Here is an 18,971-nt window from a genome sequence, read left to right on the forward strand (position 1 = left end):
CCTCTCAAACCCCACTCCCTTCTACCACCATATATATATATAGGTAAAGGTAAAGGTAAAGGTTCCCCCGCACATGCGTGCTAGTCGTTTCCGACTCTAGGGGCCGGTGCTCATCTCCGTTTCAAAGCCGAAGAGCCAGCGCTTGTCCGAGGACGTCTCCGTGGTCATGTGGCCGGCATGACTAGACGCCAAAGGCGCACGGAACGCTGTTACCTTCCCACCGTAGCGGTCCCTATTTTTCTACTTGCATTTTTACGTGCTTTCGAACTGCTAGGTGGGCAGAAGCTGGGACGAGTAACAGGCGCTCACTCTGTTACGCGGCACTCGGGATTCGACCCGCCAAACTGCCGACCTTCTGATCGACAAGCTCAGCGTCCTAACCCACTGAGCCACCGCGTCCCTTATATATATATATATATATATATATATATATATATATATATATATATATATAAAGGTAAAGGTTCCCCCGCACATGTGTGCTAGTCGTTTCCGACTCTAGGGGCCGGTGCTCATCTCCGTTTCATAGCCGAAGAGCCAGCGCTTGTCCGAGGACATCTCCGTGGTCATGTGGCCGGCATGACTAGACGCCAAAGGCGCACGGAACGCTGTTACCTTCCCACCGTAGTGGTCCCTATTTTTCTACTTGCATTTTTACGTGCTTTCGAACTGCTAGGTGGGCAGAAGCTGGGACGAGTAACAGGCGCTCACTCTGCTACGCGGCACTCGGGATTCGACCCGCCAAACTGCCGACCTTCCGATCGACAAGCTCAGCGTCCTAACCCACTGAGCCACCGCGTCCCTTATATATATATATATATATATATTTAACCCCTAGGGCACAGGCTCTCTCTCTCTCTCTTTGTTAGCTGTATTCTGAATGCTTAACAAACATTTAACACATATCTCCCTTGCTTCTCAGCTAGCAAAGAGAGAGAGAGCGCCTGTGGCCTAGGGGTTAAAACAACTGCTTAAGATGCAGTTGGCCCAAGTTTGAATCTCAGAAGGGTATGGCTGACTGATGAGAACAAATAAGTTTGAAATGATCATATCAGTCTCCCTTTATTCTTTGATAGCAAGCCAAAAAAATTTACACAAATATGAGCTGCCACTGCTGTGGCTACTGCCTGTAGATGGCCTTGGGCTAGGCTGAAACAGGAAATAAGATTTGTCCCGTGTCTGGGACCAAGCAAGTGTATTCTGAATGCTTAACAAACATTTAAAACAGATAGATAGATAGATAGATAGATAGATAGATAGATAGATATAGATATAGATATAGATATATATCTCGCTGTCTCTCTCATCAAACTCTTTAAAGATGTTAGTCCTTTCGCCTTCTTTCTCTCGTGCTCAATTAATTTTGCCTCTAGCATCCCCACTTTTGCTGCGTCGACTTTTGATTTTATTAATCGCTTTTAGGCTGTTGTGGGGTGTGTGTGTGTGTGTGTGTGGAGGTTGCATGCAAATTTTCCTTCCAGTGAAAAACATTTCATTAACCTTTCCCTGACTTTAAAAAAAACAGCCTTAATTGCATTTTAATCTTTTAGGGCTGCATTAGCATTCAAGGGCTTCGTTTCAATTAAGGCTGGATAATTGCTGCTAATGTCATTTGACGATACGGTAATCCGGAGTCTGGCCTGATCTCTTAATGCGGTCATTCCGTCTCGAAATGACAGTGGAGAAAAATAATGGAAGTTCTCTCTGTGTCATAATTCTATGATTTGCAGACCTGACTCAGTTTGAGAAACTGCTGAGAAGCTCAGGGGGGTGGTGGAATAGATTAGATGAAGATCACAGGACCCCCCTGGTTCAATTAACACTTCCCTAACCAAGAAATCAGGCAGGCAAAAACACAGGTAATCCTTGAGTTAGGACCGCATCTGAGGCAGAAATTTCTATTGCTAAGTGAGATGGTTGTTAAGCGGGTTTTGCCCCATTTTACGACCTCAATTGCCACAGTTGCTAAGTGAATCTCTGCAAGGTATTGAGTTAATAGCACGGTTGTTAAGGGAATCTTGCTTCCCCATTGACTTTGCTTGTCAGAAGGTTGCAGAAGGGGATCACGTAACCCCCCGGGACACTGCAAGCCGTCATATATACGGGTCAGTTGCCAAGCCGCTGAATTTTAATCACGTGACCCTGGGGGGGATGACAAAGTATGATAAACGATCGTAAGTCCCTTTTTTCTGTGATGTTGTAACATTGAACGGCCACTAAATGAACTCGTATAAGTCAAGGACTACCTGTAGAAAATAGCGGACTTCCTTAAAAAGCCAGGAACAAAAAGCTCAAAAGAAATTTAATTCAAACCTGTCTCCAATCTAAATCATAGACGGAGGTCAATAGAAATAGAAATAGAAATAGAAATAGAAATAGAAATAGAAATAGAAATAGAAATAATAGAATAGAATAGAAAATATGGAATGGAATGGAATGGAATGGAATGGAATGGAATGGAATGGAATAGAATAGATATTGTGAAAGAATAGAATAAAATAGAATAGAATAGAATAGAATAGAATAGAATAGAATAGAATAGAATAGAATAGAATAGAAAATATGGAATGGAATGGAATAGAAATTATGGAATGGAATAAAATATAAATTATGGAATGGAATGGAATGGAATAGAATAGAATAGAATAGAAAATATGGAATAGAATAGAATAGAAAATATGGAATAGAATAGAATAGAATAGAAAATATGGAATGGAATAGAATAGAAAATATGGAATGGAATGGAATGGAATAGAATGGAATGGAATGGAATGGAATGGAATAGAAAATATGGAATGAAATAATAGAATAGAATAGAATAGAATAGAATAGAATAGAATAGAATAGAATAGAATAGAATAGAATAATAGAAAATATGGAATGGAATGGAATGGAATGGAATAGAATAGAATAGAATAGAATAGAATAGAATAGAATAGAATAGAATAGAATAGAATAGAAAATATGGAATGGAATGGAATAGAAATTATGGAATGGAATAAAATATAAATTATGGAATGGAATGGAATGGAATAGAATAGAATAGAATAGAAAATATGGAATAGAATAGAATAGAAAATATGGAATAGAATAGAATAGAATAGAAAATATGGAATGGAATAGAATAGAAAATATGGAATGGAATGGAATGGAATAGAATGGAATAGAATAGAATGGAATGGAATGGAATGGAATGGAATAGAAAATATGGAATGAAATAATAGAATAGAATAGAATAGAATAGAATAGAATAGAATAGAATAGAATAGAATAGAATAGAATAGAATAGAATAGAATAGAATAGAATAGAATAGAATAATAGAAAATATGGAATGGAATGGAATGGAATGGAATGGAATGGAATGGAATGGAATGGAATGGAATGGAATAGAATAGAATAGAATAGAATAGAATAGAATAGAATAGAATAGAAAATATGGAATGGAATGGAATAGAAATTATGGAATGGAATAAAATATAAATTATGGAATGGAATGGAATGGAATAGAATAGAATAGAATAGAAAATATGGAATAGAATAGAATAGAAAATATGGAATAGAATAGAATAGAATAGAAAATATGGAATGGAATAGAATAGAAAATATGGAATGGAATGGAATGGAATGGAATAGAATAGAATGGAATGGAATGGAATGGAATGGAATAGAAAATATGGAATGAAATAATAGAATAGAATAGAATAGAATAGAATAGAATAGAATAGAATAGAATAGAATAGAATAGAATAATAGAAAATATGGAATGGAATGGAATGGAATGGAATGGAATGGAATAGAATAGAATAGAATAGAATAGAATAGAATAGAATAGAATAGAATAGAAAATATGGAATGGAATAGAATAGAAAATATGGAATGGAATAGAATAGAATAGAATTAATAGAATAGAATAGAATAGAATAGAATAGAATAGAATAGAATAGAATAGAATAGAATAGAATAGAATAGAATAGAATTAGAGTAATAGAATGGGCTAGAGTAGAACAGAACAGAACAGAACAGAATAGAATAGAATAGAATAGAATAGAATAGAATAGAATAGAATAGAATAGAATAGAATAGAATAGAATAGAATAGAATTAGAGTAATAGAATAGGCTAGAGTAGAACAGAACAGAAACAGAACAGAACAGAACAGAATAGAATAGAATAGAATAGAATAGAATAGAGCTGGAAGGGACCTTGGAGGTCTTCTAGTCCAGCCCTCTGCTTAAGCAGGAGGACCTATACCATCTCAGACAAGTCTAGTCTCTTCTTAAAAATCTCCACTGATGGAGCACCCACAATTTCTGGTGGCAAGCTGTTCCACTTAATTAAGTTTCTCTTAATTCCAGGTTGCTTCTCTCCTTGGTCAGTTTCCAACCATTGTTTCTCATCCTGCCCTCTGGTGCTTTGGAGAATAACGTGACCCCCTCTTCTTGGTGGCAGCCCCTCAAATACTGGAAGACTGCTATCATGTCTCCCCTATTTCTTCTTTTTTTACTCTACTAGCCAAACCCAATTCCAGTCCAATGCAAAACTGGCCTTTCCTTTACATCTAATAAAATCTTATTGTATTAAAAAAAAAGTCAAAGCAGGAAAAAAAATAGGTAAAAACTAAAGCAAGCAGCAGTATAGCTCGGGCCCTTCTTGTAATAATTGCAAAATTTAACCGGAGCGTGAGATGAGGTTTCGAAAGTCTGGGTGAATTCCTACAGAGATGCAGAAATACCAAACCGTTCGATGTGTCACGGAAAATTATATTTCCATCCTTAGAATTGTCAAATCCGTTTACAAATCTGAAACGTTGGCTGAGTTTTGTCCCATTTCACAACCTTTCCTGTTAAGTGAATCACTGTCGTTGTTAAGTCAGTCACCTGGTCATTAAGTGAACCGGGCTTCCCTTTTGACTTTGCTTGTCGGAAGGTGGCAAAAGGGGATCACGTGACCCCGGGACACTGCAACCGTCACAAATATGAGTCGGTGGCCGAGTGCCTGAATTTTGATCATGTGACCACAGGGATGCTGCAATGGTCATAAGTGTGAAAAACTCTTTTAAGATATTTAATGTAATAGCTGGAAGAGCAAAGTGTGCTTTATAATGAGCCAGAAGACACAGATGCGGTTGATTGATTGGAGAGGGCGGGCTCCTGCATGAGGCAATCTACGTTATGATTGGTTGCTGGATGAGAAGGGGGAGGTTCCCTTTTTTCCCGCCTTTTTTATCTTCTGTGTGCTCTGCAGGCTGTTCTGTGATTTACCTGACAATTTACCTCATGATGTAGCGATGGGCAAGACTATCTTGCTTATTGCATATTTACAATAAGGGGGATGCTGCGACGGTCATCGGTGTGAAAAACAGACACAAGTCACTTGTTTCCAATGCCGTCATAACTGTGTACGGTTACTAAATGAACCGTTGTAAGTCAAGGACGATCCGTACAGATTTTGCTTTTCTTAAAGCAAAAGCTGATAGCTTAAAGAAGAATTCAAGCTGGGTCACCGTGACACCAATTCACCTCTCGCACAATTTCCTGACTGCGCTTCTGAGTGTCAAATTCCCACCCAGGGTGCATCTCGCAACGCGGCTGTTTTTCCATCTTGCTGGATGGTGGTTTTATCTGGGCATCTTCTCATTTTTGGACACAAAGTGCAGCTTAGCTACAGCTCAAAGCTTAATTGCCCATTAACTACCCCATTTTGTTCTAACTGTTTCTGACCTTTTGGATACGGCGCTCCTCGGCATTGCCTGCCAAATGGCCATACAGAAATATAATTTTTCTGCAGCTTTGGCTACTGTAGGATACAGTGGATGGGACACATTTTGAGGTCAAACATCTGGGGATCTGCCAAATAACTTCTGCCTACATTACACTGCTCTAGGGGAAGAGAAGCAGTCTCTTCGTATCAAGAACCCAAATTGTGCCATTTTACAGCTCAAAAATTGGCTCTAATTGGGCTCACAAATCACATTAAGTCAACCTGTCATGACTTAAACTGGATTGACTCCAGATCTCTATCTATCATCCATCCATCATCCATCCATATCTATCTATCTACCTATCCATCCATCCATCCATCATCTGTCTATCATCTATATCATTTACCATCTATCTTATCATCTATCATATTTTATTTATTTATTTATTTATTTATTTATTTATTTATATTTATATACCGCCCTATTCCCTGAGGACTCAGGGCGGTTTACAGGGAATTAAAAATCCAAAATACAAAAATTAAGAACCAAATTAAAAAATATTAAATTAACCCTGTAGTCAGTTAAAAAAAAAATCCATCCGTCCATCATCCATCCATCTATATCATCTATCTATCTATCTATCTATCTATCTATCATCTATTTATATCTATATCAATCTATCTATATGTATCTATATCATCTATCATCTACCTATCATGTCCATCCATCTCTCTCTCTCTCTCTCTCTCTCTCTCTCTCTCTCCTCTATCATGTCCATCCATCTATCACCTATCCATCCATCCATCCATCCATCTATCCCCAACCATCCAACAACTTCCAAAGTCACACAATGGTTAATGACTGGCTGCAGAAGCTGATGGAGTTAGCAGAGTTGACGAAATGCGTTAATGAAAGAAAAGAATACAACTAACTTTGTAACTTGGAAACTGCTTCTCAACTTTCTGCTTGAGGTGGGGGGAAAAAAAAAGAAACTTTGATTTTTGGATTTTTCTGATCCGATAGGTTTGTGGTCACAGGTAGTCCCCAACTTACAATAGTTCATTTAGTGACTGTTCGAAGTTACAACAGCATTGAAAAAAGTGATTTATGACTGTTTGTCACGCAACCATTGCAGCATCCCCCATAGTCACATGATCAAAATTCAGATGCTTGCCAACTGATTCATATTTATGACGGTCGCAGTGTCCCAGCATCAGATGATAACCCTTTTGCGACCTTCCCACAAGTAAAGTCAAGCAGACCCGCAATCGTGTGACCAATTTAACGACTGCAGTAATTCACTGAGCAAATGTGGCACGAAGACTTGTAAAAGGGGACAAAATGTTTCGTTTAGCAGCAGAAATTGAGGTTGTAAAGTCGAGGACTGCTGCAACTGTGTAAAAACTTGAGGCTACAGGTTACTACTTTACTAAGTAAAGTACTAAGTACTTTACTACTTTACTTTACTAATACTGCATCCAGTTTTGGTCACCACGATGTAAAAAAGATGTCGAGACTCTAGAAAGAGTGCAGAGAAGAGCAACAAAGATGATCAGTGGACTGGAGGCTAAAACATATAAGGAACAGTTGCTGGAATTGGGTATGTGTAGTTTAATGAAGAGAAGGACGAGGGGGGACAGGATAGCAGTCTTCCAATATCGCAGGGGCTGACCCAAAGAAGAGGGAGTCAAGCTCTTCTCCAAAGCACCTGAAGGAAGGACAAGAAGCAACGGATGGAAACTAACCAAGGAGAGAAGCAACCTAGAACTAAGGAGAAACTTCCTGACAGAACAATTAACCAGTGGGACAACCTGCCTCCGGAAGCGGTGAATGCTCCAACACTGGAGGTTTTTAAGAAGAGACTGGACAGCCATTTGTCTGAAATGGTATAGGGTTTCCTGCCTTAGCAGGGGGTTGGACTAGATGACCTCCAAGGTCCCTTCCAACTTCAACTACTTCTTCTTCTTCTTCTTCTTCTTCTTCTTCTTCTTCTTCTTCTTCTTCTTCTTCTTCTTCTTCTTCTTCTTCTTCTTCTTCTTCTTCTTCTTCTTCTTCTTCTTCTTCTTCTTCTTATTATTATTATTATTATTATTATTATTATTTTCTGCGCTAAAAAGAGTCGGACATCAACGCTCTTTTTTTCCCCTTTCCTCTTTTACCTCATACCTTTTCCCTTCCTTATTTTAATTTTTTTTTTGTACTTTATATTTTGATAAAATCTGTAATACTTTGGACCAACTTCGAGAAATCTTAGTTTCGGCTATGCCGGTCGGGAAATTCTGGGCGATTAAAATCCGCATCGGTTGGGTCTCTTCTGCTAATTTGTCATCTTCACATTCTGCCCCTCTCCGTTTCTCGTTTGTTGTTTTTCTCCAAACTTAATTCAACATATCACAAGCAACTTGCAGAATTGCTTTCTCCAGCCTAAAGGAAGGAAACCTGGGCAGCTGCCAGCCCTCCGAGGGTGACCTGGCTGACGTCTTTACGCTTTGCCTGATGCCCTTCTGCATATTCATGGCACATTTGCGGGTCGTTCCCCGCTGGCATCCGGCCTGCAGTGTCTTCCCTTGGGGACCTGCACCGCAGGGAGAGTTTAGCTCGGTTGAAAAGAAAGAATCAGGGTAGAGGGATGGGGGATTGGGGTGGGGGGCGGTTTTGATAGCCTGGAGGCGTAATCACAAGAAGACCAGCGTTATTTTCCTACAGTTTTAGGAAAAGTTCCTGAGTCATCAAGTCTCGGCCTAGAATAGGATAGTGCTGGAAGGGACCTTGGAGGTCTTCTAGTCCAGCCCCTTGCTCAAGCAGGAGAACCTATACCATCTCAGACAGGTGACTGTCCAGTCTTTTCTCGGAAATTTCCAATGATGGAGCACCCACAATTTCTAGTGGCGAGCTGTTCCACTGGTTGATTGTCTTTACTGTCAGGAAGTTTCTCCTTAATTCCAGGTTGCTTCTCTCCTTGGTCAGTTTCTAACCATTGTTTCTCTGGTGCTTTGGTGAATAATGTGACCCCTTCTTCCTTGTGGCAGCCCCTCAAATACTGATATGCTGCCATCGTGTCTCCCCTATTTCTTCGTTTCTACAGACTAGCCAAAGCCAAGTCCTGCAGCCGTTCTTCGTAGGTTTTAGTCTCCAGGCCTTGGATCATCTTAGTTGCTCTTCTCTGATTTGTTTCCAAACTCTCAACATCTTTTTTTGTGATATGGTGACCAAAATTGGCTGCAGTATTCCAGGTGTGGCCTGACTAGGGTTTTATAAAGCGGTACTGATACTTTGCGTGATCTTAATTCTATGGCTCTGCTTTTTTTGGTCGCTGATCAGCAATGGAGTGCGTCTCTGGAGCCTCTCTGTTAAATGGTACCCAACCATCTTCATAACCATGGTTACATCACAGCACCATTCCTTACCACCACTTTTGCTCAAGCTGAGCCCCTTATCCTGCCAGGTGGAACCCAACAAGCCTTGCACAGGACCAGGTTTAAATCTCTAAAGCTGGGAAGAAGTGACGCCGGACTCTCCTGCGTAAACTGTGTTTTTCCAGAACGAAAAAAGGAGAAAGTCTTCCTTCAAAGCCTCTTCTGGAAATCTCTTGTCCTACAAAGATGGGAAAACGGGCGCAGGGGAATTTGGGGGCTGCAGCCAAAGAGTCCCACGTTCCTCGCGATGCCGAGTCAAAGGAATTTCCATCTGCAGCTTGGCAGCTATTCGGCTGCAGCTATTCGGGTGAAGTCAGGCGTGGAGGATGGTTTGAAATATTGCCAGGAATCCCCTTTACACACCCCCCCCGCCCGCCCCCGCTCCTTCTCCCCATCTTTTTGGCCTGGCCACAAAAGAGGGGTTGGAGATGTCACTGATCGTGTTCACACAATGGCTTGGTTGACCTGTTTTGTGTTCACAAGACACATTGAATCAGGAGTTCACCAAAGAGCTTAAAAGAGTCACTTGCTTGTCGTGGGCAGCCATGGAAAAATGGATATGGAATCAGCTGCCGGTCGAGCTCCGGATGGCACCTGACCTTCGCTCCTTCCGATGCGGTCTGAAGACCCATCTATTTGAACAAGCCGGCCTGGCCTGATGGCGATATGTTGGGGTTTTAATGGGGATTTTTATATTGTTATCGACTGTTTTAGCTGGGCTACTATTTAATTCTTTTTAATTTTTGTATCCTGTATTTTTTATATGTGCCCTGTTCACCGCCCTGAGTCCTTCGGGAGAAGGGCGGTATACAAATATAATAAAATAAATAAAATAAATAAATAGAAGGAAGAATAGAAGGAAGAAGAACGGAATGGGAGGGGAGGGGAGCGAAGGGAAGGGAAGGGAAGGGAAGGGAAAGGAAAAAATAAAAAAGAATAGAGAATAGATTAAACTAGAAAACAATAGAATGGAATGGAATGGGAGGGAAGGGAAGGGAGAAAATAAAAAATAATAGAAAATAGAAAAAAATGGAATGGAATGGGGGGAAGTGAAGGGAAGGGAAGAGAAGGGAAAGGAGAAAATAAAAAAAGAATAGAAAATAGAATAAAATAGAAAACAATAGAATGAAATGCAATGTAAGGGAAGGCAAGGGAGAAAATAGAAAACAATTGAAAACAATAGGATTAGGATTTATTAAATTTATATGCCGCCCTTCTCCCTAAGGACTCAGAATGGAAGGGAAGGGGAGGGGAGAAAATAGAAAAAAAATAGAAAATAGAAAAAAAAATAGAAAATAACAGAAGGGAAGGCAAGGCAAGAGAGAAAATAACAAATCATAGAAAATAGAATAAAATAGAAAACTACAATGGAACAAAAAACAGAAAAAAGAAATTTCACCATAGTTTCAACTGGGAAAATTCTATTTTTGTCTGTATATTCTTGCTGCAGCCAACATATCTAGTAATTTTGCAATTTTGTAACTCTAGTTACAAGCCGCCCTGAGTCTTCGGAGAAGGGCGGGATATAAATGGAATTAAAATAAAATAAAAAAATAAAAATAGTTCCAGAGTTTGTTTTCAAGCTCCTGGGCCAATAGTCCTAAAAAAAAGACTTCTGGTTTCAGTTTCGTATTTGTTTTAAGGATCCTCTGGATTAAATCATAAATCTGGCTTCGGTTAGAGATCTGTTTCCATTGACACTAGCCAATGGGGCGGGGAACTCATAAGATGGTCAGTGGGAAAACACCTGGCAGGTCATGCATCTGCATCAGGTGGACTTTTTGGACTGAAACATTGCCTGCTCACATATTAAACAGAGAATTAGCTCATCACAGGTTATGTGGCTGGAGAGGAGGCCACCAGGAAATCCTGGATGGAAAGGATTTTTTTTATATAAAATATCTATAAGCTCAGTAGCAAATAGTATGGGTACAGACATTTGTTTGTTTATTAAATTGATATGCTGCCCACCTCACTGTCAAGAGACTCTGAGTGGCTTACAATGTCATAAAACAACAATAGCCAGTTTGAGACAGTTTGGTCTAGTGGTTAAGGCACCAGGCTAGAAAACAGCAGAACATGATTTCTAGTCCCGCCTTAGCCATGACAGCCAGCTGAGTGACTTTGGGCCAATCACCAGGAGATGGTGAGTTCTACTCACGCCTTAGCCATGACAGCCAGCTGGGTGACTTTGGGCCAATCAACAGGGGACAGTGAGTTCTAGTCCCGCCTTAGCCATGACAGCCAGCTGAGTGATTTTGGGACAATCAACAAGGGACAGTGAGTTCTAGTCCCGCCTTAGCCATGACAGCCAGCTGAGTGACTTTGGGCCAATCAACAGGGGACAGTGAGTTCTAGTCCCGCCTTAGCCATGACAGCCAGCTGAGTGACTTTGGGCCAATCAACAGGGGACAGTGAGTTCTAGTCCCGCCTTAGCCATGACAGCCAGCTGAGTGACTTTGGGCCAATCACCAGAGGGGGGGGGGCGAGTTCTAATCCTGACGTAGAAAACCCAACTGGGTGACTTTGGGACAGTCCTTCTCTCTCAGGCCAACCACCTCACAGGGTTGTTGTTGTTGTGGGGAAAATAGGAGGAGAAACATACATTGGATATATCCGCCACCTCGAGCTATTTGTAATAATAATAAAGCCAGAATACAAAAGCATAAATAAATAAGGGACTATTAGAATGTTAAAAGCATTAGGACATCGCATAATGATAGGTAAGAAAGAAACCTTTAAGGGAGATGGGCAGTTCAGAAATAGGAAAAATAAGTAAGTATGGAAGGAAGGAAGGAAGGAAGGAAGGAAGGAAGGAAGGAAGGAAGGAAGGAAGGAAGGAAGGAAGGAAGGAAGGAAGGGTGGGTGGATGTGAGTTAATCAACCAGTGGAACAGCTTACCCCCAGAAATCGTGGGTGCTCCATCACTGGAGTTTTTTAAGAATCACCTGTCTGAGATAGTGTAGGTTCTCCTGCTTGAGCAGGGGGCTGGACTAGAAGACCTCCAGGGTCCCTTACAGCTTCTCTTCTCTTCTCTTCTCTTCTCTTCTCTTCTCTTCTCTTCTCTTCTCTTCTCTTCTCTTCTCTTCTCTTCTCTTCCCTTCCCTTCCCTTCCCTTCCCTTCCCTTCCATTCCATTCCATTCCATTCCATTCCATTCCATTCCATTCTATTCTATTCTATTCTATTCTATTCTATTCTATTCTATTCTATTCTATTCTATTCTATTCTATTCTATTCCATTCTTCTCTATTCTATTCTATTCCATTCTATTCCATTCTATTCTATTCTAATCTAATCTAATCTTTTTCTCTATTCTATTCTATTCTATTCTATTCTATTCTATTCTATTCTATTCTATTCTATTCTATTCTATTCTATTCTATTCTATTCTATTCTATTCTATTCTATTCTATTCTAATCTTATTCTCTATTCTATTCTATTCTATTCTGTTCTATTCTATTCTATTCTGTTCTGTTCTGTTCTGTTCTATTCCAATCCAATCCAATCCAATCCAATCCAATCCAATCCAATCCAATCCAATCCAATCCAATCTAATCTTTTTATTCTCTATTCTATTCTATTCTATTCTATTCTATTCTATTCTATTCTATTCTATTCTATTCTATTCTATTCTATTCTATTCTATTCTATTCTATTCTATTCTATTCTATTCTAATCTAATCTAATCTAATCTAATCTAATCTAATCTAATCTTATTGTCTATTCTATTCTAATCTAATCTAATCTAATCTTTCTATTCTATTCTATTGTATTCTATTCTGTTCTATTCTATTTTCTATTCTATTCTATTCTGTTCTGTTCTGTTCTGTCCTATTCTGTTCTGTTCTATTCTATTCTATTTTCTATTCTGTTCTATTCTAAATGTCTATGGAGATTCTCAGTCACCCAGGTCATGGTTGTCGCAAAGCTGCTTTTTCGAGAGGCAGATGGACTTTCTTGTTTTTCTTTGAAGACCTTTCGCTTCTCACTCGAGAAGCTTCTTCTGCTCTGCAACTGACTTTTTTCGGTTTACCAAAAAAGAACTGAACTGAAGAAGCTTCTTGGATGAGAAGGGAAAGGTCTTCAAAGAAGAACAAGGACGTCCAGTTGCCTCTTGAAGACAAAAAAAAAAAAAAAAACCACCTTCGGGACGAAGGTGGGAGCTAGTTTTAAGTCAAGAACATGATAAAACTTATGCCGCACTTTTATCCTTCCGAGAAAGGACCGTGCCAGAGGCGGCTTCCAAGCGTGGCATATGCTTTTAAAAGCGGGGGAGGACTCAGAGGCCTTTCGCAGTCAACCGAGCGATGTTTACGAAGGTTTTCAGCCTTCGTAAAATAACAACATCCCTGCCAGGGCAGAGGGGAAAAAAATCATTCTGATTTTAATTCTCGTTGCTGCCAGCCAAGCTCGTCTCCGCAGGCCATCCGACTCACAATTTTTGACGATGCCCTGATTAAGAAATAATTGGCCGGCAATCAAGGGGAGCTTTGGGAGAAATGAACAACTCTTGGCACCAAATGGCTCAATTACGGGCCTCGCTCGGAGGGTGGCTTGTGGGTGGCAGGTCTGTGGAGGGAGGGGGCCGGAGAGCCCCCCCCTCCCTCACACCTCTAGCAATGTTGGGGGGGGGCACAGCATTACAGGGCTCCAAATGTAATGGATGCCAACGCTATAAATACGCAGCCGGGATGCAGCCAGGAATGAGAGACAAACAGCAAGCAGGCAAGGCAACAGGAGCGCCCAGTTGCCAAGCCTTGGAAGATGTCTGCCGGGATCCTAGCCGTGTCTCTCTCTTGCCTTCTCGCCTTGTCTTCAGCCTGCTACATCCAGAACTGCCCCCGAGGAGGGAAGAGGTCCATGCCCGATGCAGAAATCCGACAGGTAGGGAGAAAAAAAGCATCCCAGGTGTGTTTGCATTTGCCCTTCCTGCCTTTTCCCCCCCACCCCACCCTTCTTTGCAAAACAGGAACCCTGCGTGCATGCACACCCCTGGGAGACCCAAGTTGTACCGTTCAATCCCAAAGGTGTTTCTCCCCCCCTCCCCCCCCCAAAAAAAAAGGTAACTGGACTTTCTTGGTTTGTGTATTATTATTATTTTTCTTTGAAAACGTTTTGCTTTGGGGTTTTACGGATCAGATTGGTTTGTGGTTATAGAAAGGGCTAGTTTAATGTAGTATGGAAAAGTAAAAAGGTGAAGTTCGATGTTAATGCCACCAGGGGGAGTCAGAGGTCAATGCCTTTTTTTTTCTTTTCTCCTCTTTTCTCTTCTTCTTTTTATTTCCTTTCCTTTCCTGTTTTTTCCTTTTTGTTTCTCTTTTCTTCTCTTTTCTTTTCTTTTTTATTTCCTTTCCTTTCCTGTTTTTTTTTCTTTTTTCTTTCCTTTCCTCTTTCCTCTTTTCTTTCCTCTTTCCTTTCCTTTTCTCGTCTTTTTTCTTTTTTCTCTTCTCTTTTCTTTTTCTTCTCTTTTTCTCTTCTCTTATCTCTTTACGTTTCTTTTCTCTTTTCTCTTCTCTTCTTTCTTTTTTCTTTCCCCTCTCTCTCCCCCTCACTGTTCTTTCCCCTTTCCCTCTCCCCCCTCCCCCGCTGTCCTAGGATTTGCTTTTGTCAATTTTCGCATTTTGCGTTCTATCGTCTAATACAGGGGTCTTCAAACCTGGCTCTTTTATGACTTGTGGACTTCAACTCCCAGAATTCCTCAGCCAGCATGGCTCAGCTTGGAAACCTCTCCCTTTCCCCTCAGCATGGCTGGCTCAAGAATTCTGGGAGTTGAAGTCCACGAGTCATAAAGCGGCCTAGGCCTAGGCCAGGGGTAGGCAACCTTGGCTCTTTTATGACTCGTGGACTTTAACTCCCAGAATTCCTGAGCCACCATGGCTCAGCTTGGAAACCTCTCCCTTTCTCCTCAGCATGGCTGGCTCAAGAATTCTGGGAGTTGAAGTCCACGAGTCATAAAGCGGCCTAGGCCTAGGCCAGGGGTAAGCAATCTTGGCTCTTTTATGATTTGTGGACTTCAACTCCCAGAATTCCTGAGCCACTATGGCCCCTTCATGACTTGTGGACTTCAACTCCCAGAATTCCTCAGCCAGCATGGAGGAACTATGGCCCCTTCATGACTTGCGGACTTCAACTCCCAGAATTCCTGAGCCAGCATGGCTCAGCTTGGAAACCTCTCACTTTTCCCTCAGCGTGCCTGGCTGAGGAATTCTGGGAGTTGAAGTCCACGAGTCATAAAAAGCCCAGGTTTGAAGACCCCTGGTCTAATAAAACGTGATAAACTCAGAAAACCTTTCGCTTCTCGCGCAGGGAGCTTCTTCGGTTCTGCCACCGGCTTTCTGGGTTTGCCACGAAAGAACTGAACTGAAGAAGCTTCTTGGAGGAGGAGAATGACAAGAGTCGGAAGGGACCTTGGAGGTCTTCTAGTCCAACCCCCTGCTCAAGCAGGAGACCGGATACTATTTCAGACAAATGTTTATGCAAGAAGTGAAGTGTTTTCAAGAAAAAAAAAACTAAGGAGGTCCAGTTGCCCTTTGAAAAGCACCTTTGGGATAATCATGACCGGGATGGTTGAGAATCTCCATAGACACTGCTTTCAATGGTGAAAAAAGTCAGGTTCTACATTTAGGCCAGAAAAACCAAATGCACAGGTATAGGATAGGTGGTACCTTGCTCAATAGTAGTAACTATGAGAGGGATATCGGAGTCCTAGTGGACCATCCCTTAAATAGGAGCCAGCCGTGTGCTGCAGCTGCCAAAAAAGCCAACACGATGCTAGGCTGCATGAACGGAGGGATAGAATCGAGATCAGGTGAAGCATTAATACCACTTTACAAGGCCTTGGTAAGGCCACGCTTGGAATACGGCATCTAGTTTTGGTCCCCACGATGTAAAAAAGATGTTGAGACTCTAGAAAGAGTGCAGAGAAGAGCAACAAAGATGATCAGGGGATTGGAGGATAAAACATGTAAGGAACAGTTGCCAACTTTCATGCCTAAGGCGGGACTAGAACGCACTGTCTCCTGGTGATTGGCCCAAAGTCACTCAGCCGGCTTTCATGCCAAAAGGTGGGACTAGAACTCACCGTCTCCTGGTGATTGGCCCAAAGTCACTCAGCTGGCTTTCACGCCAAAAGGTGGGACTAGAACTCACCGTCTCCTGGTGATTGGCCCAAAGTCACTCAGCTGGCTTTCATGCCAAAAGACGGGACTAGAACTCACCGTCTCCTGGTGATTGGCCCAAAGTCACTCAGCTGGCTTTCACACCAAAAGGCGGGACTAGAACTCACCGTCTCCTGGTGATTGGCCCAAAGTCACTCAGCTGGCTTTCATGCCAAAAGACGGGACTAGAACTCACCGTCTCCTGGTGATTGGCCCAAAGTCACAGTTGGTTTTCATGGCTAAGGCAGGATTTGACCTCACCATTTCCTGCTTTCAGGTTTGGTGCCTTAACCGCCACTAGACCAAACTGCCTCTTATACCGGCCACCTTTAAAGGATGTATTGCTCTCCTGATCACTTGCGATTTTTTTCATTTTACCATTTTTGCTTTCCCTGCAATGTGTGTCTTTGTCTGTCTTACTCTTGGGTGTGAGCGTTCCTGGCATTCGAAGGTCACACAACGTTTGAAAGAGGCTTGAAAAATTGCCCGGGGTGGCCATTTAGGGAACCTCCAGTCTGAGCAGCAGTCTACCTTAATGTTTTGGGATTTAGCACCAGGAAGGAACTACGGCAGCTTAGCAGGAACTTATGCCTCCAGATGTGAATCGTGTTCTTTCCCCTTTTTCTCTCTCTTTTAGTGTATCCCTTGCGGCCCTGGCAACAGAGGGAACTGCTTCGGGCCCAACATCTGTTGTGGAGAAGAGATGGGCTGTCATTTTGGGACTTCGGAGACTCTGCGTTGCTTGGAGGAGAACTTCCTCCTTTCTCCCTGCGAGTCTGGTGGGAAGCCCTGCGGTGCGGGCGGGCGATGCGCAGCCCCTGGCATTTGCTGCAATGACGGTATTTATGGGAGGGGGGAAACCAGGAGTGGGGAAGAAAGGGGAAGTGGAGAGAAAAAGAAATATCAAGACCAGTTGTAAAAAATTTAATTGCACACATCCTCAGCCAAAGTTTAGGTTGATTGGTGCTGTGAATTGTTATTTTTTTTTCTCTGAAGCCCTAAAGCATTCCGTTCTCTAACCAGATGCCCGCCAGATGTGTTGGACTTCAACTCCCAGAACTCCCGATAGTCCTGGGAGTTAAAGTTTGAGGCGTCTGAAATGATTTCAGCAAGTTAAAATCATCCTCTTCCTCTCCTACAAAGGTATTCCTCGTTTATCAGCTGCCACAGATTGTGACCATTCACAAAAAGGAGGGAGTTAAAAATTCATTTCCTAAGCAACGCAGGCATTTAGAACAACAAAAGTCTTCAGAGTGACTCTGATTAAGGTCCAGTCAGTTTCAAAGTAGCAGCTGCCAGCTGATGGGAGCGTGCTAATCAACTAAGGTGACAAGACTGAGCTTGTTGACTTGCAGTCACAACATAAACAAACTGGCTGTGATTCCAGGTTGCTTCTCTCTTTGATCAGTTTCCAACCATTGTTTCTTCTCCTGCCTTCAAGGGCTTTGGGGAATAGGTGGACCCCCCTGTTCTCTGTGGCAGCCCCTCAAATACTGGAAGACTGCTATCACATCCCCAGTAGGCCTTCAGATCTGGTTACTGCAGAGTTTAGGAGCTAATGGGTGACAAGGCTTTGACTCATGAAGCTGGATTCTTAAAACGTAGAACACAGAATTATAGGTTGGAAGGGAACTTGGAGGTCCTCTAGTCCAACCCCCTGCTCAAGCAGGAGATCCCATACCTTTCCAGACAACTCCACGGGTTGGGGACCATCCTAACCCCACCCAGGGTGCTTTGTGGCTAAAACCCCACAAACGAGAGCTAGGAAAAGCTTGGCTTGTCTTGACTACCTGTCTGGGACTGACCTTGGAGGCGTCGCAGGCAGTGCCAAAACTCAACCGGTTCTTCTCCTTTCCGCCCTTTTACAGAGAGCTGCGTCTCCGATGCTGCCTGCGGAAATGAGAACGGCGAGAGAGGACGGATGTCTCTGGAAAGGAATTTGACCATGTTGGACAGCTCGGCCGGAGATCTCCTTCTCCGACTCATGCACCTGGCAAACAAGCAACAACAAGGAAAAACACAATTTTATTAAGGTGTCGGAGAGCCGGTGTTTTCGTTGGAGTAACGGGCTTAGAACCCGAAGCAGCCCTAAAATGACCCAAAGCCTATAACCGTTTAAGAATAAAATGTAAATACTCTATCCCAAAACCAGCTCCAAATGAATAAAATTCTTCTTGCATTGTGTGACAAATTTGTTCATGCGTGGTTTATGAAGAGAAGCCCCTTGCGGTGTGAAGCATCATCATCATCATCATCATCATCATCATCATCATCATCATCATAGTACCTTGACGTGGTTGTGGGGCTTGTGTACTCTGAGGAAGATGAGAGCTATGCCAGAGGTTCAACTATACTGGACAGGTCTCATCAGAGGAGTCAGACAAAGAATGTCTCTCGCATAAAAAATATGGTGAGACGTAAATTTCAGAATGCCATATAGCAGACATGTCAAACACAAGGCCCGGTGGCCAGATCCGGCCCGCAAAGTGGTTTCATGCGGCCCGTGAAGCCATCCTGGAAACAGTGAGGGAACGGCCCCCACTGCCTTGGCCCTGGCCCAGAGACCCCCCCGTCTGCCAGAGACCCTCAGATCTGTCCCACTCCTGCCCAGGCCCCCATAGGCACCCTTGATCGGAACGATGTAGAGCTGGCCACGCCCACCCAGTAGGCCTCGCCCACCCAGGCCATACCCAC

The 18,971-nt window shown here is 42.4% G+C and overlaps 1 protein-coding gene across 1 annotated transcript; it reads left to right on the plus strand.

Annotated features, from left to right (window-relative positions):
• The first annotated feature begins 13,697 nt into the window (after positions 1 to 13,697).
• On the plus strand, positions 13,698 to 18,398 carry LOC308670554 (vasotocin-neurophysin VT-like). Its single transcript, XM_081332113.1, has 3 exons — positions 13,698 to 14,004; positions 16,915 to 17,116; positions 18,146 to 18,398. Exons 1-3 carry the CDS (start codon positions 13,885 to 13,887, stop codon positions 18,307 to 18,309), a joined length of 486 nt encoding a protein of 161 aa, XP_081188239.1. The 5' UTR covers positions 13,698 to 13,884; the 3' UTR covers positions 18,310 to 18,398.
• The last annotated feature ends 573 nt before the right edge of the window (positions 18,399 to 18,971 follow it).

Source organism: Vipera berus, assembly GCF_964194415.1.
Source record: "Vipera berus genome assembly, chromosome: 7".
Taxonomy (NCBI): Eukaryota; Metazoa; Chordata; class Lepidosauria; order Squamata; family Viperidae; genus Vipera; species Vipera berus.